A 14606-nucleotide genomic window follows, 5' to 3' on the forward strand; every position below is an offset into this window, starting at 1 on the left:
CTTGGTTGGCATCTGGGAACTACGATTTAAGGAGGATTGCCACTGTTCCTTAACTGATAAGAGTAGTTTACTATACTACAGTTATTTGGGCAAACGATGTGGTTTATGCTAAAGAGCTGCTTTCCTTCTGGGAGCCTAGAATTTCAGTATATCCTAGACAGAGGGCCAATCATGACCAACACCCAGTAAAAACCCTGAGCATTGAAGGGTGCCTAGGTGGCTCAGTTGGTTAGGCATCTGACTCTTGCTTTTATCTCAGGTCATGATCTTACAATTGTGGATCGAGTCCTGTGTCAGGCTCTGCACTAAGTGCAGAATCTGCTTCAGATTCTCTCTCACTCTCCCTATTGCATGTGCTCTCTCTCTCTCAAATGAATAAATAATCTTTAAAAAAAAAAAAAAAAAGCCTGAGCATTGAGTTTCTAATAAGGTTCATTGGTAGACAGCATTTCACATGTGTTGTCATGGGTTGTTACTGGAGTAATTAAATTTGTCCTGTGTGACTCCACTGGGAAAGGACCCTTGGAAGCTTATATCTAGTTTCAACCAGACTTTGACCCCTGCACTTTTTTCCTTTGCTGATTTTGCTTTGTAACCTTCTGTAATAAATCTTAGCTGTGAGTAAAACTACATGCTGAATCCTGTGAGTCGTCCTTGCAAATCACCAAACTCAGGGGAGATTTTAGGGACCCCCAACACAGGTATTCTGGCTATGGGTTAGATCACTTTGTGAATTTTTGAAAAATAAATGTGTAATAAGAACTATTTATTATGTTTCTGTTTCTTATAGGAAATTAATAATGAAATTAAATTTACCTTTCTTTAACTTTAGAGAAGTAACTGAAATTCGTGACATCACCAGAAAATCAATTCCCCGCAATTCCTTAGAAAGTGCTGAATACATTAAAGTCATAACCAGCTTATTAAATGCAAAAGACTTCCGTGATCGCATTAATGGGATTAAGCAGCTTTTATCAGATACTGAAAACAATCAAGAGCTTGTTGTTGGAAACATTGTGAAGGTAATGAACTGTCAAATTAATTTTCATTTTCAATATGTAGCTAACACCTCATTAGTATAAGAAATTGCCCAAAAGTACCTTACATATATTGTTTTAAAATGTTACACTTAGTGAGAAGAATGGATTGCTTAGGTTTTGCTGTGTTAAAAGCATTCTGGAACAAATCAAAGTAGTTGGGAAAAATTTAAAAATAGCTTCTTATTTTTCTGAATTCTCCCATTAAGTGGTAACTTCTTGAAAGCTCTGTATTCTCAGAGCTCTTAGAACCTGACATTCAGTGAATATATGTTGAGCAAATCAATAAGTATTTTAAGAACCAGGGCATTTCAGAGCTCTGATATTACTTAAGAGTAGATATTAAAATTTTTATATGTAGATTAGAAATCTTGTATGTACTAATTTATATACTAATTTATATACCAACCCTTAGGAAGATAACAAGCAGTAGAAAAGGAAATAGTAATAAATGAGCACAGATAATTTTTGCTTCTTCGGAGTTAGTTCAGTTAATTCCATTAGTAATTTATTAACTAAATTCCATTTTAAATTTGTATTTATGTGCATTAAACTTGGCCAACATACCATAACTACTCTTAATTCCAGTAGTGCTGTCTCTTAATTTTGAGTAAAAATAAATCTCTTGGGGAGCGCCTGGATGGCTCAGTCGTTAAGCGTCTGCCTTTGGCTCAGGGCGTGATCCCAGCGTTCTGGGATCGAGTCCCTCATCAGGCTCCTCCGCTGGGGGCCTGCTTCTTCCCTCCCCTTCCTCCTGCTTGTGTTCCCTCTCTCGCTGGCTGCCTCTCTCTGTCAAATAAATAAATAAAATCTTTAAATAAATAAATAAATAAATCTATCTATCTCTTGGGAAGACTGTTCTTACCGTGAAAAATTTTCTGTATATATATTAACTTTCATAGTTTTTATGTGATATATATATATATATATATATATATATATATATATATATACACACACACATATTTTTTTAAGCCTCACAGAATAGCTCTTTACTCACTTGATGTGACTAAAGATTTGCTTATCATTCCCTTAATATACCTTAAGCTTATGAAAGTTAAGAATTCTAAATAAGAGGAATAGTTGTTAAAGTAATCAGGTTAATAGTTGTTAAAGTAATCAGGTTAAGATCTAAATAAAAATTTAGATCAGAAATTGCATATAAAATTCTCATAAGACACTTAAACTGAAACTAAATCAGATCTCTATGGTAAAACGTATGTGTCTAATTCAGTTATGAATAGTGATAAAAATAGAAACTTTCCTTGAGTTCTTAGAGTTAGCTAAGCCAACTTGCCAAAAAATAGCATTTTTATCACATTTACAGTAAGCCAGTCATCTTCCTACTAAGCAGATATCAACCTTAATTTATTAGTATGTCTTTTTGGGTGATCTTTGAAGACTTGTCTTTTTGCTATAAGAAGGTTTGAGACTTAGATTTAACACCCAAACTTTTATAAAATTTCCTATTATCTAAGTTCAGCTTAAATAAGATGTTGTATGTATGTTTTTAAACAGTGTTTTAATAGGATAAACAGTATAGAATGCCAAAAAGAATTTAAATAGCTATAAACATTATTTCACCTTAAATAATTTACCAATTTGTTTTCAGATCTTTGATGCTTTTAAATCTCGACTTCATGATTCCAATAGTAAAGTAAATCTGGTGGCTCTAGAAACAATGCACAAAATGATTCCTTTGCTTAGAGACAACTTATCTCCTATAATCAACATGCTAATTCCAGCGATAGTAGATAACAATCTGAATTCTAAGAATCCAGGCATCTATGCTGCCGCCACAAATGTTGTTCAGGCACTGAGTCAGCATGTAGGTAAGAAATCTTTACTTTGGCACTGAAATTATTTTGACTTTACTTTTGTACTTCCTGGTTCTATGCATTATGCTTTTTTTATAATGTTGCAATCATAGTCAATATTTGTCATTTAATGTTGTGATATTCTCAGTAGTATTTTAAATTATTTTTAGAGATTAAATACTGTCCCATTAAATTGACTTTACCTTCCCTTATTTTTGACTTTTCAGTTCTCTTTTTCTACCTCAGTCTCACATCTGATGCAAATAAATGTAAAACTTAACTATAAAACGTGTAAGGATTACATAGGTAGAAATAGTTAGGACCTGATTACATAGATAGACATAGAAAGAGTTCGTTTGGTGGAGTTGTTAGCATGACACTAAAAGCGTGATCCATAAAAGTTGATAAATTAGACTTCATCAAAATTAAAAACATTTGCTCACAAAAGACCCTATTAAGTACATAAAGAGACATACTACAGATTGGGAGAAAGTGTTTGCAAACCACATATATGAGGAAGAACTCAGAGTATATAAAAACTCTCAAAACTGAACATTAAAATAAACAATCCAATTAGAAAATGGACAAAGGACATGAAGAAACATTTTGCTGAAGAGAATATATGGATGGCAGATAAACACATGAAAAGCTGTTCAACATCCCTAGTCATTAGGGAAATGTAAAATTCAAGTTAAGACCGTGATCATTATACAAATATGTTACTCTGTTAGGGCTGCTACAATAAACTACTGCAGACTGAATGGCGTAAAAACAAACATTTATTTCTCATAGTTCCGGAGGCTGGAGATTTCAAGGTCAAGGTGCCAACAGATTTGGTGTCTTTCCCATCTTCTGTTTGTGATGTCACATGATGGAAGGGGCACAGGAGCTTTTTGGAGCATCTTTTATAAAAGAGCACTAATCCCATTCATAAGGGCTCCACCTTCATGACCTAATCACCTCCCAAAGGTCTCACCTCCAAATGCCATAACAATGGGGATTGGATTTCAACATACGAATTTTGGAGGACACAGACATTCAGTTTATAGCAAGTATCAGGACAGCTAAGATTAAAAAGAGTGACAACACCAATGCTAATAAGATTTCAGAGAAACTGAATTTTTGCTGTATTGCTGGTGAGAATGTAAATAAAATGGTGTAGCCACTGTAGAAAACAGTTTGGCAGTTTCTCAGAAAAACTAAACTACACTTATCATATTAACCCTTCAGTTGTATCGTTAGGCATTTATTCCAGAGAAATGAAAACTCACTTCTATCCAAAAACCGGTACACCATTGTTCATAGCAGCTTTATTTGCAATAGCCAAAAACTGCAGACAACCTAAATGTAATTCAGTGGGTTAATCATGAAAAAATTTGTGATAACATCCATGCCATAGAACACTTAGTAATAAATTAGTATTATGGATACACACAACAATTTGGATGAATCTAAAGGGCATTATGCTGAGTGAAAAAAGGCAGTCCCAAAAGATCACATGCTGTAGGATTCCATTTGTATAACCCTCTCAAAATGATAAAATTTATGGAGATGGAAAACAGGTTAATGGTTATCAGGGTTAAGGGGCAGCTAGGTTGGAGGGGCTGGATGTGACTAGGGAGATCTTTGTGGTGATAGAGTATTTCTGTATGTTAATTGCAGTGATCGTTTCACAAATCTACACATGTGATAAAGTGACATAGAACTATACACAGGTAGGGGCCGGCTCATTCAGTAGAGCATGTGACTTTTGATCTTGGGGTCATGAGTTCAAGCTCCACTTGGGTGGAGAGCTTATAAAAAAAAACTCCAAAAATCAACAAATAGGTGAATGATTTAGATTAGAACTATGCACATGTATTTATAAATGTCAGATTCCTTGTTTTGATGTGTACTATAATTTTGTAAGATGTAACCTTTGGTGAAAGGTACCCAGGACCTTTGCAACATCTTTGAATCTATAATTATTACAAAAGTAAAACTTTGAAAAAATCAGTAAAGATAAATACTACCCTCAAAACAATTTTTTTTCTGTTTTTGTTTGTATTTGATAAACCTATATTCTATTTTTTGGAATAAGATGCTTGGGAGATGGGCAATTCTTTTGCTTTTTTATACCATATGATAGCTCTTTTAATACAGAGGTATTTTTATTTCTTATTTGCTATAAGAATATTATTCTATTAAGGTTTTATAGATAATGTTAAGTAGCGATTGCATAGATTTAAAAATCTTTTCAACATAATTGCATTCATTTGCATGAATATATTTTCCTTTCAGTTCTATGTAATGGAAAATAAGATCTCATAATTCCTTATATGTCTGTATTACTCTTTTTTGTTTAGACAATTACTTGCTTCTGCAGCCATTTTGTACAAAAGCTCAGTTTTTAAATGGAAAAGCAAAACAGGATATGACTGAAAAGCTTGCTGGTAAGTATTTTTTAATTGCTATTTTAAAGAAATATTTTATTAACTAAGGATAAACTGATAGACATTTCAATTTAATTTTGAGATAACTACCAAATTCAATATCATTACCCATAATGTAAAAATAAATTGCATAATCATCCACATGAGAACCTTTTAAGACTTTTACCCCCCCAAATTTTTTTAAAAGAATTTTAGCCTTTTTTTCCCAGTAAGTATTTAGTCTTCTTATCAGTAGAAATAATACAGAAAAAATAAAAAGACATTAAAGTCAATTTGGTGCACTTGGGAAACTGTTTCAAATTATGTGTTTGATAAAAGGTCAGTGAGTTAAAAATGTATGTTTTTATTTAACTACATTTGGAAAACACTGAGATGGATTTTGGCTTTAATTCCTGTGTTTACTACTTTTGCCTGAACTAAGCTGTCATATATAGAATTTTAATACTTAAAGATTCCATTCTCTGGGAGGAAAGTTTCTGACCTTAATTTTCTTTAAAAAGCTTGACATTTTAGGACAAATGGCATAGGGAAGAAGCTTAGTATATTTTGTATGCTTTTTAATTAGCCAAACTTGAATAAAAACCTCACTATTTACTACATTTTTATGTTTCAGATATTGTTATGGAACTTCATCAAAGGAAGCCCCATGCCACAGAACAGAAAGTGTTGGTTGTTTTATGGCATCTCTTGGGTAACATGACAAATAGTGGCTCTTTGCCTGGAGCTGGAGGAAATATACGAACAGCCACAGCTAAATTATCAAAAGCACTTTTTGCACAAATGGGTCAGAATCTGTTAAATCAGGCTGCATCTCAACCACCACATATCAAAAAGAGTTTAGAAGAATTGCTCGATATGACAATATGAAATGATTTATGAATCTTTGATGAAATATAGTATGGTGAAGAAAATTGTTTACATGATGACAAATGGAGCTTTTTTAAAGTTACATTTTCAGTGCCTGCACTTCTCATCTGGTAAATTAAGTCAATGGCTGTTTGTATTTGCAGCCAATGAGTACACATCTGCCCTGTATCAACCCTACCACTTGCACCCATCACACAAAACCCTAAAATAATTGATATAACCTAACATTCATGAAATCTGAGGTACATGGAATGAATCCAATTATATTATTTTTTGAGGAAAGTCCTGCTCATTTGCACTATTCTATAGAAACCACAATTCATTGCCCTATATGTACAATTAGATTTGTAATTAAAAATATACTTTTTATTATGTAATCATGTTCTGCTATGTCTCATTACTCAGCCTTATTTTATGAAATGAAAGAAAAGTTATTGAACTATGTTATCACAAACTAACTTTTGTGTGCTATTTGTGAAAAACATGTATTTCTGAAATCAGTCTGCTAATATGATTGTGCAGTATTAGCTTGCTTTTGCTGCTGCATTAATGTGATATATTTGCTTACCGTTTGGGTTAAATCATCTACATAATTGTGAAATTTAGCAAGTTATAATGAAGCATGATGACCAAAGTTTTAGAAAACACTTAAACATTTTAAATGCACGTTAAGGAAAACGTGTTGAATGTAACTTCCCTATTTTTGTGTGAAAACACTAAATTTTATTTCTATATGTCCCAACATTTATAAAGGTGTTATTTTGCTGCCCAGTTGTGTAATTCTCAAAAATAGTGCCAGGTCTTCTATAGCTTTTCTCAGAATTCTTGGGCTATAAGTACTGTATGCATCATAAAAAGAAAAGGAATGTTATAAAAATAAAACGATTTATTTCTGTAGATGTGTGAGAGGTGTCCTATTTTTCCACCTTCCAAATATGTTAAAATAAAAAATATATGTATTATAGTATCGACCTATCACTTTCACTTGCTATACTTGATATAATATTGACCTATCTCTATTGACCTAACAATAGACCTGGGTTATTCTAGCTTTAGAGGAAATTAGCCATGTGACCTTGGGCTAGTCACTTGCCAGGTCTAGGTCTCAGTGTTCCCATCTCTAAAATGTGAGGGCTGGACTAGGTGATTTTTAAGGTTCTATCTTGTTCTAAAAATCTATGGTTCTGTGTCGTAGTTTACTCAGTGATCACTTTATTACAATTGTGAACTATTCTCATTCTTTTTCATTTCTTGTGTCACTAACTGGTTTTCTACTGTATTTGGCTTCATTTTAAGTTGTGATTCTTTGTATTACTCCATGACTGCTGAGGAATAAAAGAGGTTTTACAACAATTTGAAGCTAAGCTGAATGGAACGTAAAGACTTGGTTACTTTTTCTGTTTGTAGGTACTGTAACATATTCATAGTTACATACATGCCTTTTAAATGCTTTATCTTTCCTTCTAAACGGATTTTATTATGTTTCTATAGTTTAGGTCTGAAGTTGGCAAACTTTCTGTAAAAGACCAAAAAGTAAATATTTTTGGCTTTGTAAGCTACAGATAGATTGTGGCATCTTCTTTGGGGTTTTTTTTCTTTCTTTTTTTTTTTTTTTTTTTTTTTACAAACTTTTAAAAATGTAAACTACATTCTTAGCTCAGGTCAAACAAAAACAGACCTCTGGCATAGTATGTCAGCACCTGGTTTAGACTCTTTTGACCTCAGTTGTAAATCTGAAATCATCATTAAATTTTGCTTTAACCCTTAATGATATATGCACCATTGAAGCAATAGTTACAGATTCCAAGTTTTATTAATTTTGACCATTATCCTTGTGTCATTGCAAATGTGCCTACTAAATTTGCATTGATTGATTGTTGAGTATATGGAAGGTAAATTTTAAATTTCAAAGGCAGAAGATCATTACTTTATAAGCTTAATTATCCCTTTTTAAAAAATGTATATACTATGAATTTTGCATTGAAAAAGTACAGTAAAGGGGCACCTGGGTGGCTCCAGTTGTTTAAGTGTCTGTCTTTGCCTCAGGTCATGATCTCTGTGGGTCCTGGGATTGAGCCCTGCATCAGTCTCCCTGTTTAGCTGGGAGTCCCCTTCTTCCTCTCCCTCTGCGCCTCCCCCCTACTCTTCTGCTTTTTCCTTCTGAAATAAATAAATAAAATCTTAAAAAAAAAAAAAAAACGAAAAAATACAGTAAATATAATCACTACTATTAATGTGAGGATTTTACATAATGTCTGTGCCTTTATTATAAAAAAAATTCATTATGTAACAGAGTCCCAAGCCTGAAAGTGTTCCTCTGTTTTAGTAACTTACTGATATTGAGCACTCAGAAGTCTAGCACTCTGTTACCAAGAATTGTTATCAACCAAAAAGTCAACAAAGAATTGGAGACTGATCACTGATTGAAAGAAATAAAGGAGGGACACCTGGGTGGCTCAGTCGGTTAAGCGTCTGCCTTCTGCTTGGGTCCTGATCCTGGGGTCCCCTGGGATTGAGCCCCACATCGGCTCCTTGCTCAGCGTGCTTCTCCCTCTGCCTGCCATACCCTTTGCTTGTGCTCTCTCTTTCTCTCAAATAAATAAAATCTTAAAAAAAAAAAAAAAAAAGAACCAAGGGAGCTGAAAGCCTGAATAAATTGGAATGAAGGAAGGTTTTTTACAAGCAGTGATAATTATAAAAGTTTATCCCTATCAGTAGTGCAACTAAAAAATAAAAAAATTTAAATGGCATATTTACCCAATGGAATCCATATCATATAGTCATTAAAAATGTTAAGTAATCACAGGGCAATATTCATAGTGTGTTAAAGGAAAAAAGCCTGACTACAAAATACAGTGTCTCTATCAAATATATATGCATACAGGAAATAGAACTGAAATTATATACACCAACATGTTAAACTTTTTTTTAGCGTGAATATTTTTTTTTTAAGATTTTATTTATTCATTCGACAGAGATAGAGACAGCCAGTGAGAGAGGGAAAACAAGCAGGGGGAGTGGGAGAGGAAGAAGCAGGCTCACAGCAGAGAAGCCTGATGTGGGGCTCGATCCCGCAACGCCAGGACCACACCCTGAGCCAAAGGCAGACGCCCAACCGCTGTGCCACCCAGGCGCCCCTAGCGTGAATATTTTTTAGTAGTGAATTAAATTAGTAAATTTTATAGATACTGTAGGGTGGCTCAATCATATCTCTTTCAACTATAATCTCTATTATCTTCCTCTACTATTGAGACTAGGAAATGAAATAATAATTGTGAATTAAGAGTTTAGGTTCTCTTTTACATTACTCATTATGAAACCACAAATCATTAATGATAATATAGTACTTAATTATTGATTTTGCCTTTGTTTGACGTATTCAACCCCCTAACTAGCAATGAAATAAGTAAGCTCAACTTATCCTAGCACTAAAGATTTCTCTAGGGTTTGTGCTCATCTTTTTTATTTGCTCCTGGGAATAAGTTATCTTTGTAGAAAATTTGAGGTTTACAAATGTTTTCTTATACATAATCCCATTTTAATTTTGGACCCCACAATAACTCAGAATATACATAAGGTTTGGTAAGTAATAATAAAACTGGGTTCCAAATCCATGCTTTCTAAATCAAAGCCTTAAGCTCTTTACAATATCTTGCTTCCCTTTGTCATCTCTCTTCTAGTTATTTCTACTTCCCTTAATACTAATATTCACTACTGTCTCTTTGTTGCCATATTTTTTCTCTTCACATTATCTTTATTTTCAGATTCTCTTCAGACTTTCAACTTATTGTAATTTAAATTACCTACAGAATCTGCCATATTCTGTAAGCCCCCATTCTGTCTGATGAGCCATAATGACACTCTATACCCCTGGGAACTGGTGTTAATTCAGATTCAGTGTCCAGTAAATTCTGAAAAGCACATTTTTAAACCCTGTGTGAAGTTACCTTGATAAGTAGCCATAGATCTCTTTAAGGGAATAGGAGGGATTTTTATAGCGATATTACTGTAGAATCCTTAAAGGTTTCTTGTCCTTCTCTTACTTCAAGGGGTACGGGAACTAGGTGAGAGATTGTAATTCCTTTCACTAGAGGGTTTTTAAAAATACAAAAACAACCAAGTATTTACTTAGTATTTTACTCATCTGTTTTGGTCCCATGATCAATTAGATACTGCTAAATATCCCTGCTGGTCAAACCATTCAGTTACCACAAGGCCCTGCTCCCTATTAACCTTACTTATGCTGCTTTTTTTTTTTTTTAAGATTTTATTTATTTATTTGACAGAGAGAGAGACAGCCAGCGAGAGAGGGAACATAAGAAGGGGGGGTGGGAGAGGAAGAAGCAGGCTCCCAGCGGAGGAGCCTGATGCTGGGCTCAATCCCAGACTGCCGGGATCATGCCCTGAGCCGAAAGGAGACGCTTAACAACTGAGCCACCCAGGCACCCCATCCTTATCATGCTTATTTGCCAGTAATAATTATCTGCCATCTAGGAATCTTTGTATCACCACTGAAATCATGGTACCTATATCAACAGAAGATTCTACTGTAGTATCCCCAGCCATGGAGAACAACCACTGTACAGTCTTCCTTGACTTACGATGCTGATATGTCCCAATAAACCCACTGTAAATTGAAAATGTTGTAAGCTGAATTGGAATCCGGGGATGTACTGTATGGTGACTAACACAATATAATAAAAAATCATTAAAAAAAAATGTTGTAAGCTGAAAATGCATTTAGGGGCACCTTGGTGGCTCAGTAGGTTAAGTGTCTGCCTTCAGCTCAGGTCATGATCCTGGGGTCCTGGGATGGAGCCCACATCGGGCTCCCTGCTCAGTGGGGAGTGTGCTTCTCTCTCTGTCAAATAAATGAATACAATCTTTAAAAAGAGAAAAAAATGCATTTAATACACCTAACCTACCAAACATCACAGCTTAGCCGAGTCAAACATGCTCAGAACACTTACATCAGCCTATAGTTGGGCAAAATCATCTAACACAAAGCCTATTTTATAATAAAGTGTTAAATATCTCATGAAATTTATTGAATACCGTACTGAAAGTGAAAAACAGAATGGTTGTACGGGTACAGAATGATTTTAAGTGTATTGGTTGTTTACCCTCGTGATCCAGGGGCCGTGTGCTTTATCACTCTTGTACCACTTGGAAGTTGAAAAATTGTTAGGTTGGAGAGTATAGTACTTTCCAAAGATGCTGACTCTCCCTTTACCTGTGTATTTCTTAAATCTTGGTGAAGGGAGTGCACCTGGCACTCTTAGGATACATAGTTATAGGTGAGTGGAAAGTTGTTGATGAATAATTCATGCCAACACTCCTACAGAACAAACTGTTAGAACCGTTCCTGGCTGTTTAAGCTAGCATATTGCATTTATACATACATATGTGTGTGTGTGTGTTAATATGTAATATTTCAAATATATACACAATATATAAATATTTCATATATATATTTAGTCTAAAATCATTTCCTCCTCAGTCTAGCACTCAATGAATTTTCTCATGTATTCTCCATATTTTTGTCAACATAAATTTGTAAAGTTTCAACTGTCTTGCTATTCAAGTTTGATGTTGTAATTGGCCTCCAGAATATGCTGAAATCTGATTCTAAGTTTAGAAAAAATGATAAGTGTTAGGAATGGGAAATAAGAAAAATTGGCCTTTTCATGCAAGGTGAAACTTCCACAGGTTAGCTTCTTCCCTAAGCTTTGCCTTCTATGGGCATATCATTCTAGATGACTACAGTTAATCATTTTGTACCATACGTGATTGTATGCACTGTGTTCCATAAACACCGGAAGGACTTCTATTGATACCAGCTGGATTTTTACTGGTTTCTCAGCCCTGGTTAGGACTAATCCAACTTGTTTCTACTTCCCTGAGGGCTTGTTATCTGCAACCCTTCCTGGAACTTGTTTCACAATTCTTATTTATCAGCAAATACAACTAACTAACTAGCTAACTAACTATATGTGCCTATTTTAAACAGAAGAAAGGTTTATAAAAAAAGATCTGGTGTCACAGAGTTTTATGAGACTGGGAGGCTAGCTAGCTGATAAGAATGTCCACCTTACGTTGCAGAGCTAGTCTGCATTGCAGGGCTGGTCCGTTAGCCTGCTAGGATTACAAAAGAGAGCCACCACATCACGCCACTGATACCACACACTGCCACATTAAATGTTGGCCTATGAGCTGTGTGTTCATATCTCTAAGAGTGTGAGTGTGTGTGTGTGTGGTGGTGGTGGTGGTGGTGGAGGGGGACTAGGAAAGTAAGTATCAGGTAGTTTCACCTTCTGCAGTGGGACGTAGGCTCTCTACTTCAACAAGAGGAGATGTCCCAAATGGAGGGAGGGGTTTCATATGCTAAAACAAAAAATGTCCACTTCATAAGTCACTGACATATGGAAGGTAATGGAATCAATTAGGAGAAAACACATTGCACTAAATTTCACATTTACGTTGGGTAGGTTTTGTGTTAGTCTGGGTCCTCCAAATAGCAGATGCCATAAAGGCAAGAGATTTATGGAGGAAAACTAGTGGAGATTTTCAAGTAGGGGAGTGGGAGCAAGAGCACTGTCTGGAAAGGTAAGATGTAGAAAACCAAAGGGAAGCAATGAATCTGCAGTGAATAAAGATGAAGAACTAGATAGATTTTTGTAAAACGGCTATAGGAGGGGGATGGGATCTCAGAGCTAATCTTATTTACTTACGAAGAATTTGAAATAAGTTTAGGAAAGATTGGAAGAACCAGAAAAAGAGTGAAGAAGGCGTGGCACTGAGAGCCAATAGATTACTCCCTTAACTTTCCTTCCCATAGTAAACATCTAAAACTTGCTGATGAAACCAGTGAAAAGCATAGCTGCACTGAGAATCCAAAAGTTAGCTTCAATAGTAGGAGAAGCAATGGAAAGGGAAAGCTGCAACTACATGCAGTCTGATGAAAGTGAAATGCAGTCAGTAAGAAGACTGATTTTTTCTTTTTTTTAAAATAATAATATTTTTTTATTATGTTAGTCACCATACAGTACATCCCTGGGTTTTGATGTAGAGTTCCATGATTCATTAGTTGCGTATAACACCCAGTGCACCATGCAAAACGTGCCCTCCTTACTACTCATCACCAGCCTATCCCATTCCCCCACCCCCTCCCCTCTGAAGCCCTCAGTTTATTTTTCAGAGTCCATAGTCTCTCATGCTTCATTCCCCCTTCTGATTACCCCCCCTTTCTTTATCCCTTTCTTCTCCTACCGATCTTCCTACTTCTTATGTTCCATAAATGAGTGAAACCATATGATAATTGAGAAGACTGATTTTTTTAAGGGTTTATTTATTCAGTTAAATAATCTCTACATCCAAATTGGGGCTCAAACTCACTACCCTGAGTTAAAGAGTCAAAGGCTCCTCCAGCTGAGCCAGCCATGCACTTCTGATTTTGATATTTGGAAGCAAAGATGCTATTGAGGGGATTTATGATTAACAGTGTTGTGGACAGGAAACATCATCCTGCAGAGAAATGTTTCTTGAGTCAGATTCCAAAGGAGGTACTCGCAACCCAATTGTGATACTACGAACCTTCAACAGAGTTTACATGTGGTGGGTGAACTCAGGAACCTTGTAACAGAAATAGAAGAGAGGCCAGATTTGAAAAAAATATCTTTTTTAAAAGCGAGGATGGGAATGTAACTGAAGAGGACTGGTAATACTGTCGATGCAAGCAGCCTTCAATTTGTCCAGAAGATAATTTCATATATCCCTTTAATGATCAATTCCCCAAGCCCCTAACTTGTTTCCTCTTTTTTTTTTGTTGTTTCTTCTTCTTTTTTTTTTTTTAAGATTTTATTTATTTATTTGACAGAGATAGAGACAGCCAGCGAGAAAGGGAACACAAGCAGGGGGAGTGGGAGAGGAAGAAGCAGGCTTACAGCGGAGGAGTCTGATGTGGGGCTTGATCCCAGAACGCTGGGATCACGCCCTGAGCCGAAGGCAGACGCTTAACCGCTGTGCCACCCAGGCGCCCCTTTGTTGTTTCTTCTTGAGGAAACCTGAGAGGACCCAGAGTCTGTATCATCCTGAAGTATAAAAATTTAAATAAGGCTGAATTTCTGTCCATGTTTAGGTAAAGGGGTAAAACCTGGGAAATTGTTGGGAAAGCCTTAGATTTGCCCCCAAAAGACAATATTTTCCTTTGGAGGGGTGGTGCGCTGTCTGTGTTTAAGATCAAGGTTGTAAAAGGCCCTAAACACTATCTTTTGGCTTAGGAAGTCCCCCACAGAGGGCAGAAAACATCAGAAGCAGCGGCCTGGTCTTTGGTGGCGGCGGGGCGGAGACTGGGGCGGGGGGGGGGCGGGGAACGAGAGGAAAAGGGGCGGGGCTGGGCCCTAGCCAGGGTCCCGCGGAGGGCGAGGTCTGCACGCAGCGTTACCACGTGACTT

At 35.8% G+C, this 14606-nt stretch overlaps 1 protein-coding gene across 5 annotated transcripts in view; it reads left to right on the forward strand.

Annotated features, from left to right (window-relative positions):
- TOGARAM1 (TOG array regulator of axonemal microtubules 1) overlaps window positions 1–7506 on the forward strand; it is a 69544-nt gene extending 62038 nt beyond the window's left edge. For 4 of the 5 annotated variants that reach the window (XM_026513653.4, XM_026513655.4, XM_026513654.4 and 1 more), the window contains 4 exons: window positions 833–1022; window positions 2650–2869; window positions 5200–5286; window positions 5900–7506. In XM_026513653.4, coding sequence (XP_026369438.1) covers window positions 833–1022; window positions 2650–2869; window positions 5200–5286; window positions 5900–6153 — 751 coding nt within the window. In that variant the 3' untranslated portion in view covers window positions 6154–7506. The remainder of the gene's footprint in view (window positions 1–832; window positions 1023–2649; window positions 2870–5199; window positions 5287–5899) is intronic. The other variant, XM_044389476.3, reaches the window with a different exon arrangement.
- The last annotated feature ends 7100 nt before the right edge of the window (window positions 7507–14606 follow it).

Source organism: Ursus arctos, unplaced genomic scaffold (genome assembly GCF_023065955.2).
Source record: "Ursus arctos isolate Adak ecotype North America unplaced genomic scaffold, UrsArc2.0 scaffold_37, whole genome shotgun sequence".
Taxonomy (NCBI): Eukaryota; Metazoa; Chordata; class Mammalia; order Carnivora; family Ursidae; genus Ursus; species Ursus arctos.